At 44.5% G+C, this 20,023-nt stretch overlaps 1 protein-coding gene and 1 long non-coding RNA gene across 2 annotated transcripts in view; one reads left to right on the top strand and one right to left on the bottom strand.

Annotated features, from left to right (window-relative positions):
- Positions 1-20,023, bottom strand: part of LOC147684390 (uncharacterized) — a 98,187-nt gene that overhangs the window by 74,135 nt on the left and 4,029 nt on the right. The gene's annotated exons all lie outside the window — the stretch shown is intronic.
- The window catches only part of LOC147684389 (adiponectin receptor protein 2-like), a 219,467-nt gene continuing 218,265 nt past the window's right edge, over positions 18,822-20,023 (top strand). Inside the window, exon 1 of the mRNA XM_086940319.1 lies at positions 18,822-18,920. Coding sequence (XP_086796445.1) covers positions 18,822-18,920 — 99 coding nt within the window. The remainder of the gene's footprint in view (positions 18,921-20,023) is intronic.

Here is a 20,023-nt window from a genome sequence, read left to right as displayed (position 1 = left end):
GGTGGATTGTATGGACTCAGATCCTTCTTAGTTCCTATACTTTAAAATATATTTTAAAAAATTTAAAAAATGAACCTTAAATTCTCCTGTTTCTCGGTAGTGCGATACTATCCAGTGTAACCCAAGCTGATTGTTATTTTGTATTGAGGTGCTACTGAGTTGCCGTATAGCTTGCTAAATTGCTTAAAAGATGTCGAGGCCGGCCGGATGGTTGTGGGCCCGTATTTGTTTGCTGATACTGCGCAATAAAGGTTCCAAAAAATTTCAACCAAAAAAAAAAAATCTGTATCTAGCTGAAACTTCCTTTTCAGTTTTTTCAATAAGTGTCACCCTATGTCTGAAAACTCTCTCCTGTGTTACATTGCTTCGATACTCATCTTCCTCCCCATCGCATGCTGTCATTGTGAACATTTGCATTGCGTTTTTGTTGAGCCATTATACTTTGCACCTGTTTACCACCTTCTTCAACTTGATGATAAATTGCACGTGTAATTTTCTGTTTTCATGACAATTTGCGAGTGTTTACCACATATGAATTGCAAATCGGTAATTGGAAAATGCAATTTTAGAATCATTAATTTCAGTCACAGATTAAGTATTTTGTAAATTTTTGCAGCACTGTTTTGTTTTTGGAAACCCTTGTTTTGCGACCCTTAATGCATCCACATGACACATTTTGCTACCACAAATCATTTTGCGAATGGTTGGCAACTTGGACATCAGGCCCCGAAGTTTGTAAATTGTGCAGGTAAAAGGAAAATCTTAAATGTCCAAATTTTAAAATTTGGTGTAATCTATGCAATTCAGAACCATGCTAGTTATTTCCCTTCTCTCGCAGCACCACTCCTACTTCGATCATGAAACTATATTTCTAACAAAAGCTAATTATCTGAAAAAAATAGCCCATATAAAATATGTTTACAGAACTTAGATTAATGCTTAGTGGCATTTAAGATCCCATACTGGTTAAAACCTCTCTAAAACTGTCTGTATAGAGATATACAGTGCTAAGACAGATTTGCTTACCATGACCGCTCTTACAGCTGTTTGAGGGGCTACAAGATTGAGGGCAGAGGATTTGTAATTGCAGTTCTTCTTAATTTATATAGAGATGAGTGCTTGTATCTTAGGGACAAGTTAGTTAGAATACTAGGTGGGGCTGGGTTATAGTTGGCCTGCATTCATTTCCCTGACTTTATGACATCACACTGCCAGCTGAGTGACACAACCTGAAGTCATGTTGCCTTAGCAAGGTATCAGTAAAAGGGAAGGAGAATTCCTCGTTCACCAGGCCATGCCAGTGTCTCATCTCGCCCAGGGCATCTGGCTCTTAGCGGGTAAGCATACCCACCAGGGGGGTGGGCTACCGGAAAGTGATGCAACTGGTTGGCAGGTACAAAGGGTATTGTAAGGAAGTTCTCATCATAATCTAATCAGAATACAAATGGTGCTAGGTAGCTGGAAGAACAGATGATGAAGAATGTTTTATTTGGCTGATGAAAAGTGTAAATCCACACTGCATGAAGTCACTGTATAAAAGAACAATGCTCCTGGGATGTAATTTTACTCCAAATAAAATGATTTACAGCCCGCTGTGCCACAGGGAAGCGGAGGCAGGAATCTCTCTGATGGTCTCTCAAGCAGAAATAACGTATTCCTGCTGCCTACCAACCTCCATCCCATAAGCCATGTAGTAGTGGTGTCTAATATTGCTACATAAAAGATGGATTCCAGGATATCCACTGACTTTCGACATGTTTTACATTTTTGGTTAATTGTATGTAAATTTATAATTTAGGTATAGTAAAAATCTGCAGTGGCTCTGGCTCTTGTGGAAATTTGGTCCATGATAGTGATGGGGAAAATGACTGCCCCACTGAGAATACGTTTCAGAGACATTCTCTTACTAAATGCTCCCAGTTCTATACATCATCTTTTTAAAACATCCTGGTTGTTTTTCCTTTGAAAGAGGGGTTCGTTTGGATGTTTTGACGATTGCTATGCACACTATGCCATTACTGGCTATTAGATTGTTATATCTGTTTGACCTGCCATTTGGCGACTACAGACCTAATAAATAGCAGACTTGATGAATGTCTGAGAAGGATGGGGCCCAGTGGTTTAGATGTGATAATGGGAGAGAGGTCAGTGGCGTCAAAGAATAAAGAACCACGCACAAAGGTATTTTATGAAGTTTAGAGAGAATTGACTAGTATGTACAGAGACACAGGTTGGCTCGATTCCCCATGCCCCCATTTCTCTGTGGCCTCCTTAAAGCACCCTTTAAGACAGTGCCACTGTGCTGAGCACTTTCATCTTTTTCCTGCTTCTATTCCATTACAACGCTTTAAAACTCCTTAAGGGCTGCATAGTTATATAAAGAATGCACAAAATACCATAACATTGACACAGTTGAGACCAACAGCTTAATGGTATACAGCACTCATTGGCTTGTACTTTCTTCAGAAGACTTGGCACCAGCCCATTCTCCAGACACAGGTACATCAACGTGGATATGTAATAAGACCAATGCTGGTTTCCATGACTCTAGCGACCAGTCCTGCAATCTTGGCTTTTTGTCAATTTGCTTGAGTAGGTACAGGGAACAGCAAATTGATGGACAGGGTGGAGACCAGAATGTTGTTATCTGTGGGACTATGCTGTTTACCCAGCAGAAGTTGAAAGAGAGAAAAAGACATGGGCCTTGGAGTATGTATACATTGCTGAGTGGAACTGACTGCTTTGTCTACCACTGATACGGCTATCTAATACTCACAATAAATAGTCCGATATCTCACATGAAAAGGGATCACCTTTTCCTAAAATCCAGGGGGATCACTTGGAGTAAAAAAAAAGTGTATTAATAAAGATGGTTATGTTAACTGGGAGTGGTAGTCTGATGTATTTGTCAAAGATTCCCCAGTGGGGCAACAGGGGTTGCAACTACTTTTAGCACTGCCATGGCACCTTGGTTTTTCAGAAGGAGCTGTAGATTCTTTCTCCGCCTCTTCTGTAATAGATCTCAAGGGGGTGTTCCCTTATTTCTTTGGTGTGTGGGAAGATCATTTTCCTTTTTGCCTGTGCCATATGACAGACACGAGACAGAGGCAAGGAAGCCATCATTAATTGCACTGACAACTGTGCAGATTGGAAGGTGTTCCCTGCAGGCGGGTGCAGTGACTCACTCCACCTGCCTGTAAGGCGTCTCTGCCCCCCCTTTGAAAGCCAGAGTGGTTGCACCCTGCACAGTGAAAGACAGACTGGTGCCTTCAAACATCTGGTCCGTTCGTCACTAATGTGCTGTTGCCCAAAATAGACATGGGATTTGGGAACAGATGTTATGTATGGCACACTGTCCTAGTGGAACAGTGCGCATACCCCTAATGAGGCCCTAGTAGTCATTTTGAGAGAAGCAAAGAGCAGCTGAGCTGACCTGCTCAGCTATTGTTGGAAGCAGCAGTGTGTCAGCTGACTACAACACACTCATCAACTCACAAATATTTTTTTAAAGGAAAATTAAAAGAAAATTGCTGCCGCTAGAGACTGAAAAATTACACTCCTCTGGTATCTGGAAACTGGTATCTCATCATGCTTGGTCAGGGACAGTTACTCCAGTTCTTTGTGAAAGGAAAATTGGGATCTTGATTAGATCACAACAAAAGTTCTTGTCTGTTCACCGGGGAGGAGGGTGAGCGATGTCTCAAAACTTTCGTCAACTTATCACCGTAGCTTAATCTAGAGTGCAGTGTTGTTGAACTGTACCATTACCATTACCCTTGAAGTCCATAAAATTGCTGAATATTACTTCTCTTTCTGCTTGATGTGTACACAATGTGAATCTTTCCACATTGCTGACTGCCGTTTCCTTTTCAGCTCCTTTGCCCCGATTCCTCTTCCTGTCTCGCTTCATGTTCATACTAAATAGTGCTCCATGGTCTTTCAAGCAAGTACACCATGTGGTCTAGGTGCCAGCTCCCCGCTGCTGCGGTATCACTTGTGACATTTTGTGACTTAGCCTTATCGTCCTTTTCTTAGCATTGTTGTCATTGTGTTTCTAATTTTGTACCATTTTATTGAGGACTCTCAATAGATGTGTCTGTATTTGTTTAATTGTTCTTTTGCACTGCTTCAGCTGATTTTTCCTCTTGTACTGTCTCACTTCCCTCCTCCTGCTAACCTGCACCCCCCCCCCCCCCCGCAGCGTCCCTTCCACCTGCCAGGACTACTTATGGAAGGAACAGTGCAGCTTACACATGCAGTGGGCACCCCGCCAGCCCAGGCCCAGCACCAAGAACTCTGGCTCTACTGCAACCCAAAGATACATAGCTACAAGCCCTGGAGCCAGGACTCTGCAACAACAGCTGCTGCTGCACCTCTCCCCGATCCGTGGTAGAACCGTTTATCTGCCGGCACTATCTCTTCTCCTGCAACACCAAAGCACCAGCACGCTCTGCAACCACTACCACAACCACCCCAGACCATCTCCAATGCCTCCTGCTCAATTCACAATCCCTCTGCAAGCATGCCACTGAGATTTAGGACACCATCTACTCATTCACCCCTAAAGTCATCTTCCTCACCAAGACCTGGCTCAAACCTGCATATGCACCTGTCATCGCCTCAGCTACTCCAGCGGCCACAAGATAGCACACAAGACAGCATCAACAAGCATGGAGGTAGAATTACTTTCATCCTGAAGGAAACCATCCACTGCATCACCACCACAGACAATGTCACCCCTATCATGAAACTCCACATCTTCCAACTCCGAACCAACAGCAGATCCACCATCAGAGACACCCTTGTCTCAGTTTCAGCAAAGGCATTCCTGAATTCATTGCTCGACTCCCCATCAGCTCCAAAAACAGCATCTTACTTGATGGCCTACATTTTCACCTTGACCCCAATGGTACCAACAATGCCAACCTCCTCGAAAGGATAAGCAACATTGGTCTCAACCAACTTATCACCAACCCCACAGACATCACTGGACACACACTTGACCACATCTTCACGGCCAGCGACAGAGTCAAGTACAGCCATGTCACCCAACTTACCTGGACATACCATACCATCAGCCACTTCACCATCTTGTGTGATTGGGGCTTCCCCCAAGCCACCCAGCACATCATACTGCAGCTGAAACAAAGTCTCAGAAAGCCAGTGGACTAAGGCCCTCAACCCATTCTGCCCACTCCGTGCAACCAACCTAGAACAGGCAGTCAAGAACTTCTCCTCCTGGATCCCATACTGCGCTGACAGAGTCGCTGTCAGCAAACCCACAACGCCGGCCAGTTGATACACTACCGAGCTAAGAACCATGAAACGCCCCTGGACACGGCTCAAAAGCAAATGGTGCACTAGCATGGAGCCCACGGACCGAGCCATATCTAAAACAGCCCTCAACCAATGCCACCAATTCCTGAAAAAGATGAAAAGAAGCACCCTGGACGATCACATAAAAGCAAGCTCAAACCACAGCAAAGAACTCTTCAACATCGTCAGACACCACAGCCATCATAAACTCCATCCACTCAGGAGCACCCACGGAGCCCTGCCCCCACCACATCTTCAACCTTAAGAGTAAGACGATCAGCCGTCACATGCATAAGTCAACCCCCTACTCAAGAACCTATCCACTGACCCCAACTAATTCAAGAACTACCACCCCATGTCTCTGCTGTCCTTTCCTGCCAAAGTCCTCGAGAAGACCACCACATGCCAACTCACAGAACCCCTGGAGAACAACAATCTTCTGGGCACTTCTCAATTCAGATTCCGCACCAACCACAGCACCAAAACTGCCCTGATTGCATCCACAGACGATATCATATCCCTCCTTGACCAAGGAAAAGCATTGGCCGTAATCCTGCTTGACCGCTCAGCAGCATTTGACACAGTATTACACCACACCCTGATCAAAAGGCTTCACAACATTGGAATCCAAGGAGACGCCCTCAATTGGATCACCTCCTTCCTCCCCTAAAGAACCCAGAGAATCTGTCTTCCTCTCTTCACCTTGGAGCCCAAGAACACTATCTGTAGTGCCCCTCAAGGATCGTCCCTCAGCACTACCCTGTTCAACAACTATATGACTCCTGTGGCATAAATCGTCAGATCGCACTGAATATCCTACAGTGACGATACTGTGCTTATCACTATCAGAAGACCCCTCTGCCACGCTGACCAACTTCTGCAGGTGCATGATGAGCATTGCTGACTGGATGAGAGACAACTGCCTAAAACTCAGCACAGACAAGGCAGAAGTGGTGATCTTCTTTAACAACTCCTCCCCATAGAACGTCGCCTGGTGGCCTCCAGAGCTAGGATTCTCACCCACTCTGAACCACTATGCCCACAACCTTGGCATTATCATGGACAGTAAGCTCACCATGAAAAGACAGATCAATGCAGTATCTTCCTCCTGCTTCCTCACCCTTTGCATACTCTGCAAAATCTTCAAGTGGCTCCCCTTCGACACCAGGCGGACAGGCACACAAGCCCTTGTAACCAGCCGACTGGACTACAGTAATGCACGCTACGTAGGAATCTCCTCGAATCTCCTCAAGAGACTTCAAATCATACAGAACCCAGTGGCCAGACTCATCCTTGACCTTCCTAAATGGACGGATCCACAGTACCCCCCGCAACAAGAAGCTCCACTGGCTTCCCATTCAGATGCCAGTTCAAGATGTTGCTCAACACCTCAAAAGCCCTCTACAACCAGCGAGCAGCATACATCAACCACCGCCTGAACTTCCACCTTCCCTCTGCCTTGAAGATCTATCACACATTTGCCATAGCAACAGTGAAGGATGCTCCTTCTCCTAACTCGCTGCAAAGTCCTTGAACGACCTCCCACTTCAACTCTGAACCTCATCTTCTCTGCTGGAGTTCAGAAAAGTAAACAAACAAAGTGGCCGGACAGCTTGAGTCTCTATGATCATTCACCAACTAGTTTGATTAGTTACTAGGTTGGACAAACATGTGTCTTGAATCACTTTTTAGGTCTCGCCCTGGAACAGGGACAGAGACTCTATAGCTGGCGGATGCCGGGGAATGAGGGACAAGAAACTGGCACGATTTTTAGCATTCGGATTTGGCTGCGCGAACGCGCACGTTCCGTCCTGCGCCGCCCTCCCAGCCTACTGCGCATGCGCCGCCCTCCCAGCCTACCGCGCATGCATGCACACAGACACAGACACACACACACGTCGCAGACAGACACTCGCTCACACACACACCCCCTCCCCCACAGTCACACACACGCACTCCAAGACACATACACACACGCACGCACACACATACACACACATACACAGGCCCCCCCCCCCCCGCGCCTACATGCTCCTCTCCCTCCGCCCGCACGCCGCTCAGCAACGCACTCACCGGCTTCCTCTCCTCAGCTGCAAGGCCCGGCAGCAGGACTCTTCTTCCCTCCTTCGGCACCGGGGCGCAGGGTAGGCTCCTGCCTGCTCCGGTGCTCCCTGCTCCCAACACGGCTCCAATCGCGGCTCTTCCGTGGGAGGCGGGGTAGGCTCCCGCCCTCCTACTTCCTGTTTCCGGGTGTCGCGCCGGCCTGCCTGACTTCCTGGTCGCAGGCCGGCAGAGTAACGAGGATGTTTTGCGGTATGTATTTATTTATTTAATTATGCATTTTTATATAGCGCAGACTTTACCCGAAGGCGGTATTTATTTATTTATGTATTTATGCATTTTTATATAGCGCGGACTTTACCCGAAGGCGGTATTTCTTTATTCATGTATTTATGCATTTTTATATAGCGCGGACTTTACCCGAAGGCGGTAATGCTTGCCTTAGCGTAATGGTGTTCCTTCTTAATTTATTGGTGGTGTCCCTGTTAGAATTATTCCCACTTTTAGTCTAGCAATGCTTGGCATGATGTTGGCATCTTTGGCATTATTGAGCCCATCCCTGGTATAATGGGACCACAACGTATATGATATAGGCTCAGCCTTGCTGATTAGAGCCAGCCCTATTTTGTTTTTCCACAACGTATTGTGGGCATTCTTGACACAATTGTGCTTCTCTTCACCAGCGGTGATGGTCATCCCTGGCATGCGATGGGTGTTCATGGAATTGGATGTTAATATGTAGACATGTAAAGCCAGACTCTGTCCATGGGGCAGTAATATTCATGAGTACTTGATGACATGGAGATCAAAGATACAACTAAAACTGAAAAGCCATTATTTTGAGAGACTGTCATATTTGTTTTTGGGAATCAGAAATATTTATTAAAATGAAATGCTTGTAATAACAAGCCAATGCATGATTACCAGCTGTGATCGTGTTTTCAAAATGTTTGTAAAGTTGATATTAAAGTGATAATTCATGCTAATTTCTGTAGTCTTATTTACATCTTGTTTACAATTATACTATACTACTAATGTATGTTTACTAGCCATAACTGTACTGTTATATGTTACATTTTAATTACAGTGTTTGCCTTTTACAATCATTTTCTTACAAACTACCTCATAAAACAAAAATATTTATGGCTAAAATATTTTGCACTGTTTGCACAATATATTTGTGATGTTTACACTTACCTATTTGAAATTAAAATGTACAAATGGACATTTAGTCAATTACCATTAAAAAGTTTAACTTTTTTGCTAAGATATTCTTGTAATCTTTTATGCAAACAAATTTAAATACTGCATAAATAATTTTAACAACAAATACTTTATATGTAGCTTTTTATGTACATAAGAAAACTATAGCATAAAGCAAAAAACATTGCCATTTACAATAATAATAGCTCAAACTTAAATAATGCGAGACCTATTGCATTGCAAATGCTTGTTTATTTTATAAAAAGGTTTAGAAAAAGTTTTTTTGGGCGTCAAAAGACACAACACAACATTTACAGAATTTACAAACAATACATTCAATAAATTGAAAGCAACATAACACAAAATGTGAAGACTTAGACCAGAGAAATTCAAACAAATAATTTGCATGGACAACTGTGCTATGCCTCGGGTTGAACTATCTATGAGGCACCAATCCTGAATATAAGACGTCTTTACCTGCAAGATACCAATGATTTAAGGCTCAATAGGAATGTAACTAATACATGTGCAAATTGCTGAGAAGCTTCTGTGTAATTCCTATTTTGTAGCACTTGGTGATAAATGCACTGTGTATCTTTTGCAGGTGGTAACAAGTAGGCTAGTATTCTATTCTGTTAGTCCACTTGTTCATTCCATATTCAGGATTGGTGCCTCATAGATTGTTCAACCCGAGGCATAGCACAGTTGTCCATGCAAATTATTTGTTTGAATTTCTCTGGTCTAAGCCTTTCCCAGTTTCCCGGAGTTCAGAAAAGGGCTCAAGACCTGGCTGTTCAACAGCGTCTCCCAACAGCAGTGCTCTCAGGACCTGGATATGGATATCCTTACAGATTATTAGCTGCGCTATACAAATCCAGATTGATTGATTGACACCAGTGACAGAGATTGCATGTATGGTCAGTTGAGATAGGCGGTTCTGTTTAAAGAATTTCGTACCGTTGGCTAACCATACATGCCTAGTTGTAAAGAATGACCCTCAACACACCTTAAATGATCTATGCAACATACTCTAATGGTCTGCAACTGGTATACGCAGCTACATCTTGAGAAATGTTGAGCTCCATCATGTTGAAAATCCTGACTCAGTTGTGATGCAGATGTTTTAGATGTAATAATTCTTCTATGTTGCATTGGAAACTAAAGAGAACTAGATGGAATGTGAACATATTCTATGAACACCTAAGGGGGACTTAATTCACAATATTAAGTGGATTTGAGAGTAGCTGGTAGACAGATAGAATGTCTGGAAATGACAGAACACCCAAAACCAGAACCTATTGATCAGACAAAAGCTGCTTCGTAGTCTGGGGATGAAATTTAAGTTCTATGTTTACAAGTTTCATTTCCACATCTCTGCGACGAGAATATTGCTTGCACCACTAATGGCTTCCACCCTATTTTCTGCCCTGTGCTGTAGCATATTGTACTTCTCTTGAAGTATCACAGGACCTTTATTGATAGTCCTGTACTCTAAATGGCAACGCATATGTCCCATTTCATAGAACATTTTACAACAGATACAGGGCCTGATTTATATCTTGACCAAGAGGAAACTGCTCCACAAGGGTGAAAGAGTTCTTTCCCCGGCAAAATTAAGGTCCTCCTGCCAAATGTAAATTCAGGCTGACCATGGTTTGACAAGGCATAGACTACTCCTTCTTTGCCGTGGTCAGTTTCTTTCGACCGCCCGAAGGACTAAGGACTGTCTGAAGTTTGGCTATCTGTTCGCCTGTCTAATTTCAAAGGGCGGACATAAAGCCGGTTTTCAATGCCCGTCACCATCAGAAAAAACCTGGCTGTAAGAGGAATTTCAAAGCTCTCAATGCTACCCTCACCGTGGGAAGTTTCTCCCATAGTGAGGTGGGATTGTTTCTTTTTATTTTCAAAAATAAAATCCCACTTTTAGATTATCTTTTTAAAAAGATTTGTTTTTTTACTCTGAAGTATGGCTGTGTTATGTTTGACTCAGCTGTCCCGCAAAGTTACAAAGCATTGGCAGTAACCGCTGTGATGGTGGTTCCTGTCAATGCTTGAAATGCCCACTGGGGCAGCAGACATGTAATATTTGGGCAGGTGAAAACATCTATCAGGATGACAAATAATTTTCTCCTCCGCCCTGGCAGAGGGCAATTAAATCAGACCCATAACATTTGAAAAAGTAAGCAAATGGTTGGTATAAAATATTTGTTTGGGTTTATTTGAAAAATGCAGTTTTTTTCTTATTAAAAAGCAAATTTAAATTTAAAAGCCATAAGAGAAACTATATTAATCTTTCCTGGACACCTTTTCAAGAAAAAATAAAAAGAACAGGGTGGTAGATGAAGATAGCAGTCTGACATGGTTTAAAACTGACACTGAATTCATAAAGTAGCTAGCAGCACCTCTATCCCATCATATCCTGCACTGGTGGTTGCATCAGTTTTGTTTCCTGTGTTTGGATCTCTGAGCACCTGGCTCTGCCAGTTTTTTCATAGTCTAATAGAAGCATATTTTCCAACCTACATCACTATTGTAGCCTTGTAGCATAAATACAACACTACTTAATAAGCTTTGACATAATTAAAAAAATATTTTGAAATGGGCTTTCAGTAATACTTTTGGTAGTCTAATCTGACTGAGGTGTTTTAATGGACTGACTGACCAGAATGTCAGGTTTTACTGCTGTACTCGGGAACTGTGTCATAACAAAGAAGTGGCAGTGAAATGCCTATTACAGAACATTCCTTATAGCTGGCCCCTAGAGTGAATGTCCTACTTTTAATTTCTTATTTTGCAGCCTTTGCTTTCACCAAAACAAACCTTAACCAGACCTTTACCCTAACCTGAACACCAACCAAAGTACCTTCATTACCTTACATATAATCTTGTATCAATACCTAAACCTAACCCTTGCCCTAACCCTTAACCTAACCTTGACCCCAACAGTTATTTCCATAGAGCAGCTTAAACATAACCCTCACCCTAAACATTAATCATTAGAATAACCCTTCCTGTGACCTTACTTCTCCCCTTAACTCTTAACCTGAACCTAGCCGTAGTTACCTTATTAATTTACCTTCATTTTAACAATCAGTACAAACTCAAAACTTTGACGCTATATCCATCTCTATTTCTTATTATACACTTACTTAGCTTAAAGGTCCTAATGGACATTAGGAACGGCTTGTGTTGTGACTGAAATTGATAAAGGCAATAAGAACATAATTTGCTGGTAGGGAAGGCTCTGGGGAATTCAGATCCTTTCCCATGCCAAGCACTCATCTCTGAGGAATTGCATTATTTTCCCAATTATCCATCAATCTCACCCTAACCTTTGGTCCAGAGGGACCAAATGCTTCATCTTTAATACCAAGGTATCTGCATCCTTTTCAGTAGTTTAACAGTGCTTTCTTCTCCAGTATTGGGGTGTCTTTCATATATTCACATGCCTGAATCATTCCCCGTCGTCGGAGTGGGAGTCCCACGGTACATAAAAAAGCAATAATATGCCTATAGAAATACCAAAACCTTAGCAATAACAAACCAGGAAGTAAAGTAGCCCTAAGCTACAGTGTACAAAACTTCCACACTCATGACTATCCTAGTCATTTTGTATAGACCAAACTGCAGCTAACCAGGCGACAGCACCCACCAGAATGTTCTCCTCAGAGGCTCAGGCTCTCAGATTTTCTACCGCACGTCGTGTGAAGGGAGTCTCCCTGAGCTCTGCTCAGTTTCTTCTTACTTTGGTTGGGTTTTTAAATTCTAAAGATGTCTAGCTCAAGATCTCTCTTTAGAGCTTGTGATTCTTGTGGGAAGCTGAGGCTTTTTAATGAGGATCCTCACAAGAAGTGCATATATTGTTTATATCCAGATCATGAGGTAAAGGAGTGTAAAATCTGCAGAATCTTTCCTCAGAAAACCCTCAGGGACAGAGAGGGTCGTCTTCACCTGTGGCTCCAGAAGATCAAGGACCAGGATAACCCAGTTTCTGAGGTAGGGTGTATAGCCTCAGGGTCTACTATGTCCTCTAGAAAGAGGAAAGCTGAGGTTGAGAAGGCTTCTCCTGGGGCAAAGGTGTTGAAGAAAGCCCAATCCTCTCAGGATTCTGGCGTGCCTTCTACTTCAAAAAAGGCTTCTCCACCTGTTAAATCTGGTCCTGGTAAGCCCCCAAGGAAAACTGTAAAATCTTCATCTTCCAAGACAGCTTCTCATAAAATTTTACCTCAGAGTAAGACTTTGTCCACTTCAGCGTCGACGACAGCTCCACCGTCGACATCTCTTCATGTCAGCGCTTCTTCAACATCTACAGTGACATTCTCCTCACCAAGACCAGCTATGGTGATGTCTTCAGCCTACGTCCCATCTCGTCAACGAAGATAGTGCCATCGATCGTCGAAGCCCCTCCGTCGACGAAGATTCTAAAGGTACCGTCGACGAGTACTTTGTCGTCGACACAGGCGTCGACGACCGTCATACCGTCGACGAAGATCACCCTCCTGTCGACGTCATCCTCGTCAACGAGGATTACCCTGCCGTCGACGACATCATCGTCTACGGAGAAATCTCGCCCGTCGACGACGTTACTGTCGACGAAGAAAATAGAAAAGAAAATACTCCAGTCGACGACATCATCATCAGAAGAAGACACTCCCGTCGAGGACGTCATCGTCAACGAAGAATAAGACACTCCCGTCGATGACGTAATAGTCAACGAAGATGGTATCGTCGACAGCCACACAGTCGACAAACGTTGCTGTTCCACAGACGGATACTGGTGTTTCTCCATCCACGACACAGACGACGGTGGCACCGTCGACTTCTCCACTGTCAGCTTGTACAGAACTGCAAGTGTGGTCAGCCAAGCCGTCTACAATTCCTATTCCTTCACCGTCTACCACAGCTTCATTGCTAGAGAGACATGGATCATCCCTAACGGCTCTATCTCCATTAAAATTGCCAGAGCAGTTGTTAGACTAGACTCTGAGGACGAAGAGGAGGAATCCTACGAGGATTAAAGTTTTCATGCAGCCAGAAGCCGATCTGAGCGGCTTATAAAATACCAGGATGAAGAACACGAAGAAGAGGAACAATTCTATGAGCCTTCTGGTCGGGCTCCTGTGTCGATGCCTTCCGCGCAGATGCCTTTAGATCTATTACATAACCTTCAGTATATGTTGAGTGATTATTATCGCCGATTCCCACCTTCAGAATCAGGTGATTCACGCCTCTCAACGCCTATGCCACAAACATCTACGGCACCATTAAGACCACCTGCCAACTTCGGAGACACAACCTACAATACCTCCCTCGCCAGTACCATCTGATCACACCCAGGATGATGTTACTTCTGATGAGGAAAGAGAAGAAGGCGAGGTAGACGACAAGTCAGTACTGTCGGAGTGGGACGACTATCAGGCGCAAACTCCTTGTCCAGCTGGTCCACCTGCGGCGGACTCTCCGCTGCTAGTCATTGCGACTTTTCATCAAATAATGGACAGGGCAACGAAAAGGTTTCTTATCACCATGAAGGCTAAACAGGATGAAGGCTTCCTATATGATTTTAAAGATCTACCACAAAGACAAGTGAAGACCATCTCAATAATTGACTTTATTTGGAAGGAGGGTCTGAAGATAATGGCTACGCCAAACTCTCTGCCGGCAGTTCTACCTCGAGTAGATAAAAAAAATAAGGCGCCTCTCACTTCACAGACATGCCTTATTGGTCAAGCTAAAGCAGATTCAGTTGTTACCCAGGCGGCTCAGAGGAGGGCCAGAAATCCTTCTTCGCAAATCACTGCTCCCCCGGATAGGGAGGGAAGACGTCTCGATTCAATAGGCAAGAAGGTCTCGACTATAGCGGCAACTACTGTCCGTGCCGCGAACGCCCTAGCAGGACATGCAGATGTGGTCATACATGGCGCCTTACATTGAGAAGCTTTCGGAGCCTGAGAAGTCTGAAGCCAAAAAGATTTTGCACAAAGGTGAATGTGCATCAGCTGAAATAATTGATGCTGCAGTGGACGTGGCGGCTACAGGTTTCAGACAGCTGGCGGGTGCAGCTGTTCTGAGAAGGCAGGGATGGCTAAAATCGACATCCTTTCGCTGGGAGGTCCAGTCTAAGATCATGGACATGGCCTATGATGGATAGTTCCTTTTCGGGCAACACGTGGATGAGGCTGTACAAGCCATAAAGAAGGACACGGAAACAGCACGATCGCTAGGAACTCTGCAATTCCGTAAGTCTTCCTTTCGTGGTGCAAAAGGAAGAGGCAATTTCTCAAACAGAGGAGGTTACTCGCAGCAGCGTTCATATAACAACACGCAGGGTAACCAAAGATACCAACCATACAGACAACAGTTGTACGGTAGAAAGGAAACAATTATTCCCAGACAAGAAGGAAATTCTCTTATTGAGTAAGAGACACCAACAAGAGCAAATAAGACGTACAACCTGCCACCACCTTTACCCAAGCCAAATTTACAAATTGGAGGAAGAATATCCCACTACTTATCAAATTGGTCCAAGATTACTACGGACAGATGGGTCCTGGACGTTGCATCCAGGGGCCACATTCTAGAATTTGTCAAAACCCCTCCAAATTCTCCCCCAAAGGGTCCACCGCCAGCTCATCTCAAAGAGCTGTTCTCCCAAATATATTCCATGATTCGAAAAGGAGCAATCGAAAAAGTACCCCAATTGCAAAGAGGAAAAGGATTTTATTCGATGTTTTTCCTAATTCGCAAGAAGTCGGGGGAATAGCGCCCCATCCTCGACCTGCGTACCCTCAACAAATACCTCAAAAAATTGTCCTTCCGGATGTTAACACTTCAAGAAATCCTCTAGTTTCTCTCAGAAGGGGATCACATGGCAACACTCGACATTCAGGACGCATACTTCCATGTACCCATTCTTCCCAGACACAAGAAGTTTTTAAGATTCAGATTGGCTGGCAGGGACCTTCAGTTCAAAGTTCTCCCTTTTGGTCTGCGTTCAGCCCCCAGAGTTTTCACAAAGATATTAGCTCCGGTAGCAGCTCGTCTTCGATTGGAAGGAATTCAAATTTACCCATATTTAGACGACTGCCTTACCAAGGCCAGTTCTCTAGTCACAGCAGAAGCTCACGTTCAAAGGTGCCTGTCACTTTTCCAGAGCCTGGGTTTCTCAGTACATTTCGAAAAGTCACATCTGAGTCCATCCCAAAGGAAGTCTTTCTTGGGAGCAACATTGGACACGCAACTCGCCCGAGTGTTTGTTTAAAAAGAAAGACAGATAAAGATCCTCATGATGGCTTCCATATTGCTGAAAAAAGAGTGCGTTTCTGTTTGCAAGTTCAAGTCTTTCCTAGGGATGATCTCGTCCTGTATCCCTCTCATCCCCAACTGTCGTCTAAGGATGAGGCCCTTGCAGGAAGAACTCAGTCTTCAGTGGGTGCAGGTGGTAGGATCATTTGAGGACATAATCAATGTAACTCCTCGGATGAGGAACTCCATTCAATTGTGGATGCAAACGTGCAACCTGCAAGTGGGATGTGCATTCCTGACAGAGGTGCCCAGATTCATCGTTACCATGGATGCCTCTCTGGAGGGCTGGGGCGCACACCTCCAGGGAATGACAATCAATGAAAAATGGAACGTACAACAGAAAAAGTGGCATATAAACCTCCTTTAGCTACGAGCCATCTTTCTCGCTCTGAAGTCCTTTCAAAAAATCATTGCGGGTTCCACGGTTCTAATTCGAACAGACAATACAACCAGCATGCATTACCTGAACAAACAGGGAGGCACAAGGTCGGCCCGGTTATCTCGTCAAGCATAAGAGATTTTGAATTGGGCTCTGGATCATGACATCAATCTTTCAGCTATCCATGTTCCAGGGGTTTCCAATGTGCTAGCGGACTCCCTCAGCAGGTCTGCTGTATCCAATCACAAATGGGAGATCCATCAGCCAACTCTGGATCGAGTATTCCGAGAGTGGGGTCACCCTGACCTGGATTTGTTTGCGACGAATCAGAACCGGAAATGCCCACGCTTGGCAAGCTGGGTTCCCCACAAGAACTCATGCGAGGATGCCCTTTCTATGAACTGGTTTCGGATATTTGCATACGCCTTTCCACCAATTTCTTTAATCCCCAAGGTCATCAGGAAGATGACGAGACAACCATGTCGTCTAATCCTGATCGCTCCAAGGTGGCCCCGACAGTATTGGTTCACTGAACTTCTCCTCGTCTCGGAGTGCAGTCCAATCCAACTGCCACAAATACCGAATCTCCTGATCACTCAAGGGGGCCAAGTGTGCCATCCGGACACAGCTTCCTTGAAATTATCAGCTTGGCTCCTCAACACATTGAGTTCGCCCACTTAGACATCCCTGCAGATTGTCAAGAAGTTCTGGCCAATGCTAGAGCGCCAGCCACGATTAAAACCTACAAGCTCAAATGGAAGTGTTTTTGTGTCTGGTGTCGCTCTGCTGATCAGCATCCCATCCATTCTAGACCAGAACAGATCTTGCCTTTCTTCCTTCGTCTGGCTAGATCAGGTTTATCCCATTCAACTCTAAAAGTATTTCTGGCAGCCATTTCCAGATTCCGTCAGGACGGATCAAACTCTTTTTTTCTTCAAGGGTAATTCAGCAATTTTTTAAAGGACTATTCCGTATGTTTCCTCCAATTCGACGTCCACCTCCATCTTGGAATTTGAATGTGGTGCTCGCTCAACTCATGCGTCACCCCTTTGAACCCATTCACAAAATTGATCTCAAATTCCTTTCATGGAAGGTCTCTTTACTCTTGGCATTGACGTCAGCTAGAAGGGTCAGTGACATTCAAGCATTCACTTCAAAATCTCCTTTCTTGCAATGTACTTCAGATTCTGTGGTGCTACGTACTAATCCTAGGTACATGCCCAAAGTTCTATCTGACTTTCATCTGAATGAGCCGGTGATTCTCAAGACATTTTTTCCAAATCTACAATCAGCGGCTTAAAGAGCTTTACACTCTTTAGACATCAGGAGATGTCTCAAGTTCTACCTTCAAAGAACAGCCACTATTCGCAAGACAGACCAACTGTTTGTGGCCTATGGAAGACTGCGCCAGGGATGCGCGGTATCCAAAGAGACTATAGCCCGATGGGTTTCCTCAGCATTTGACTCTGTCAGCAACAAGCAGGAAGACCCTTGCAGTCTTTACCAAGAGCGCATTCCACAAGAGCGGTATCCTCTTCCACCTATCTTTCCGCGGGTGTGCCTCTTCTTCAGATCTGCAGAGCTGCAACTTGGTCCTGCAGGCACACTTTTACCAGACACTACTGTTTGGACTCGGCCAGTGATGGAGATGTTTCGGTGGGAAGAGCAGTTCTTTGCAATCTTTTCAAATAGGTGAGCCTCTGTTCTCCCTTCTCCTCTATGCTCTTTTTAGACGCTTCTAACATGTTATTATTGTTTGGCTATTTATGCATCTATACTATGATACAATAAGCGTCTAATGAGCATGATGTTCTTTTGTACTGCTATCTACTCTGATTCAGGCGTGTGAATCTATGAAAGACACCCCAATACTGGAGAAGAACAATAGTTAGTTACCTGTAATCTGTGGTTCTCCAGTATTGGTGTCTTTCATAGATTCACATGCACCCGCCCACCTCCCCTCAGAGGCTCCCTCAGGCAATTATTTTGGTTTCACTCCTGTGCGAGAAAATCTGAGAGCCTGAGCCTCTGAGGAGAACATTCTAGTGTGTGCTGTCGCCGGATTGGCTGCAGTTTGGTCTATACAAAATGACTAGGATAGTCATGAGTGTGGAAATTTTGTACACTGTAGCTTAGGGCTACTTTCCTTCCTGGTTTGTTATTGCCAAGGTTTTGGTTTTTCTATAGGCATATTATTGCTTTTTTATGTACCGTGGGACTCCCACTCCGACGACGGGGAATGATTCAGGCATGTGAATCTATGAAAGACACCAATACTGGAGAACCACAGATTACAGGTAAGTAACTATTGTTCATCTCCATGTGCATATGAGAGTTGCTTGCGATTGGTTGGTTCAAACAATTTACAAGCATTGCAGCCAGATGGTGGGTGGGTGGGTGGGATGAACAAACGAGGGCAGATTCAGCCTTAAACCACAAGCTGAAACAATGGCAACTTCAACATGCTATTCTTGTCCATTTCAGGTGATGACATGGCAGCAAGAAGAGACCTAGGCTGATCTTTGCTTCATCATTGCTCCTCCTACCGGCCAAGGGAATGGCTGCGCACGAGCAAGAAGCCAACATCTTCCAAGCAAGAGAGATCCAACTATCACAGAATTTAGGGGCCACTGGCAACGGGTATCCTCACTCTGAGGTAAGCTTTGTGAGGCCTAGAAGCAACATGCATATCTTTGGGTGCAGGTCTTTTATGGCAGCACTGTCTTTAGACCTCAGTAATGGGCTTTACTACACAGGGTGTGTCCTGTTTTACACTTCTTCTCTTTGGTACCAACTTAATACTTTAAATAAGGATTCGTCTGTAGTGACTATTGTTCTCATGTTCCTATAGACTTCCAGCTGTTGCCAACTCTGAGATCTTTCTGTCATTTGTGGCAGCATTGGAATTTGCAAGAAAGAAGTTTAAAGAAAATGATGCCAAGGGAAGCTGGGCACGCTGCTCCCACAAGTTGCTTGCATTCAATAACGTGTATATGTGCGCATCACCTCTGAATTCTGAGCATATAAACAGCTCACCAGGAATGACATTGGGGTCTTAGGCGGTTCTGGACTTTATAGGGAACCCTAGAAGAAACAATCTGAATGAAATGAGAGGAGGAGTAGGCAACCATAGGTAGGGGCAATGAAAAGTCGAACGTTTGTGGGGGGGTGAGATTTCTAGCATTTACTCCTATTGGAAGAGGGCTTGCTGGATTGTCTCTTACTCATTTTAGAGGTTTTAAGAGCCTAGGAGTCACACTGACCACAAGTAGAGAGTATGGTCACCGAGGAAAGAAGAGGCAGCTTCGGAATCACAGTGAGGGCCTTAGGAGTATTAGCCATTGCTCAGTCAGCATGTCATCCAGATTAAGATGTATTACGTTATGTTACGAGTATCTGTACAGCACACTATCACCTGTGAAGGTATCTTGGCGCTGAGCAGGTGTTTTGCTTAGCCTCTCCTAGTACTGGGGTTACTCGAAGAGCAATGTCTTCAGCCCCTTGGGGAACTCAGTAAGGTATGAGGTAAGCCCTCATCATGGGGATCCTTGACGATGACGCAGACCCTCTCGTTGCAACACTGCATCACCTCAGAACTGACGCATCTCCTTGACTTCGCGACACATCCTCAGTGCCAGACCTCACAATTCTCTGCAACCAGAACCTAAGGCACTCTTTTTCAGTGGACCTAGTTTGGTCTGTGTAGCCGGCCCGTGCTCCATTGTGTCGAACTGAACTTAGGACTTTGTCCCAGTCCGG

Source organism: Lissotriton vulgaris, chromosome 10 (genome assembly GCF_964263255.1).
Source record: "Lissotriton vulgaris chromosome 10, aLisVul1.2, whole genome shotgun sequence".
Lineage (NCBI taxonomy): Eukaryota > Metazoa > Chordata > Amphibia > Caudata > Salamandridae > Lissotriton > Lissotriton vulgaris.
The sequence above is the reverse complement of the archived record's forward strand: the minus strand, read 5'-3'. Positions and strand labels throughout refer to the sequence as shown.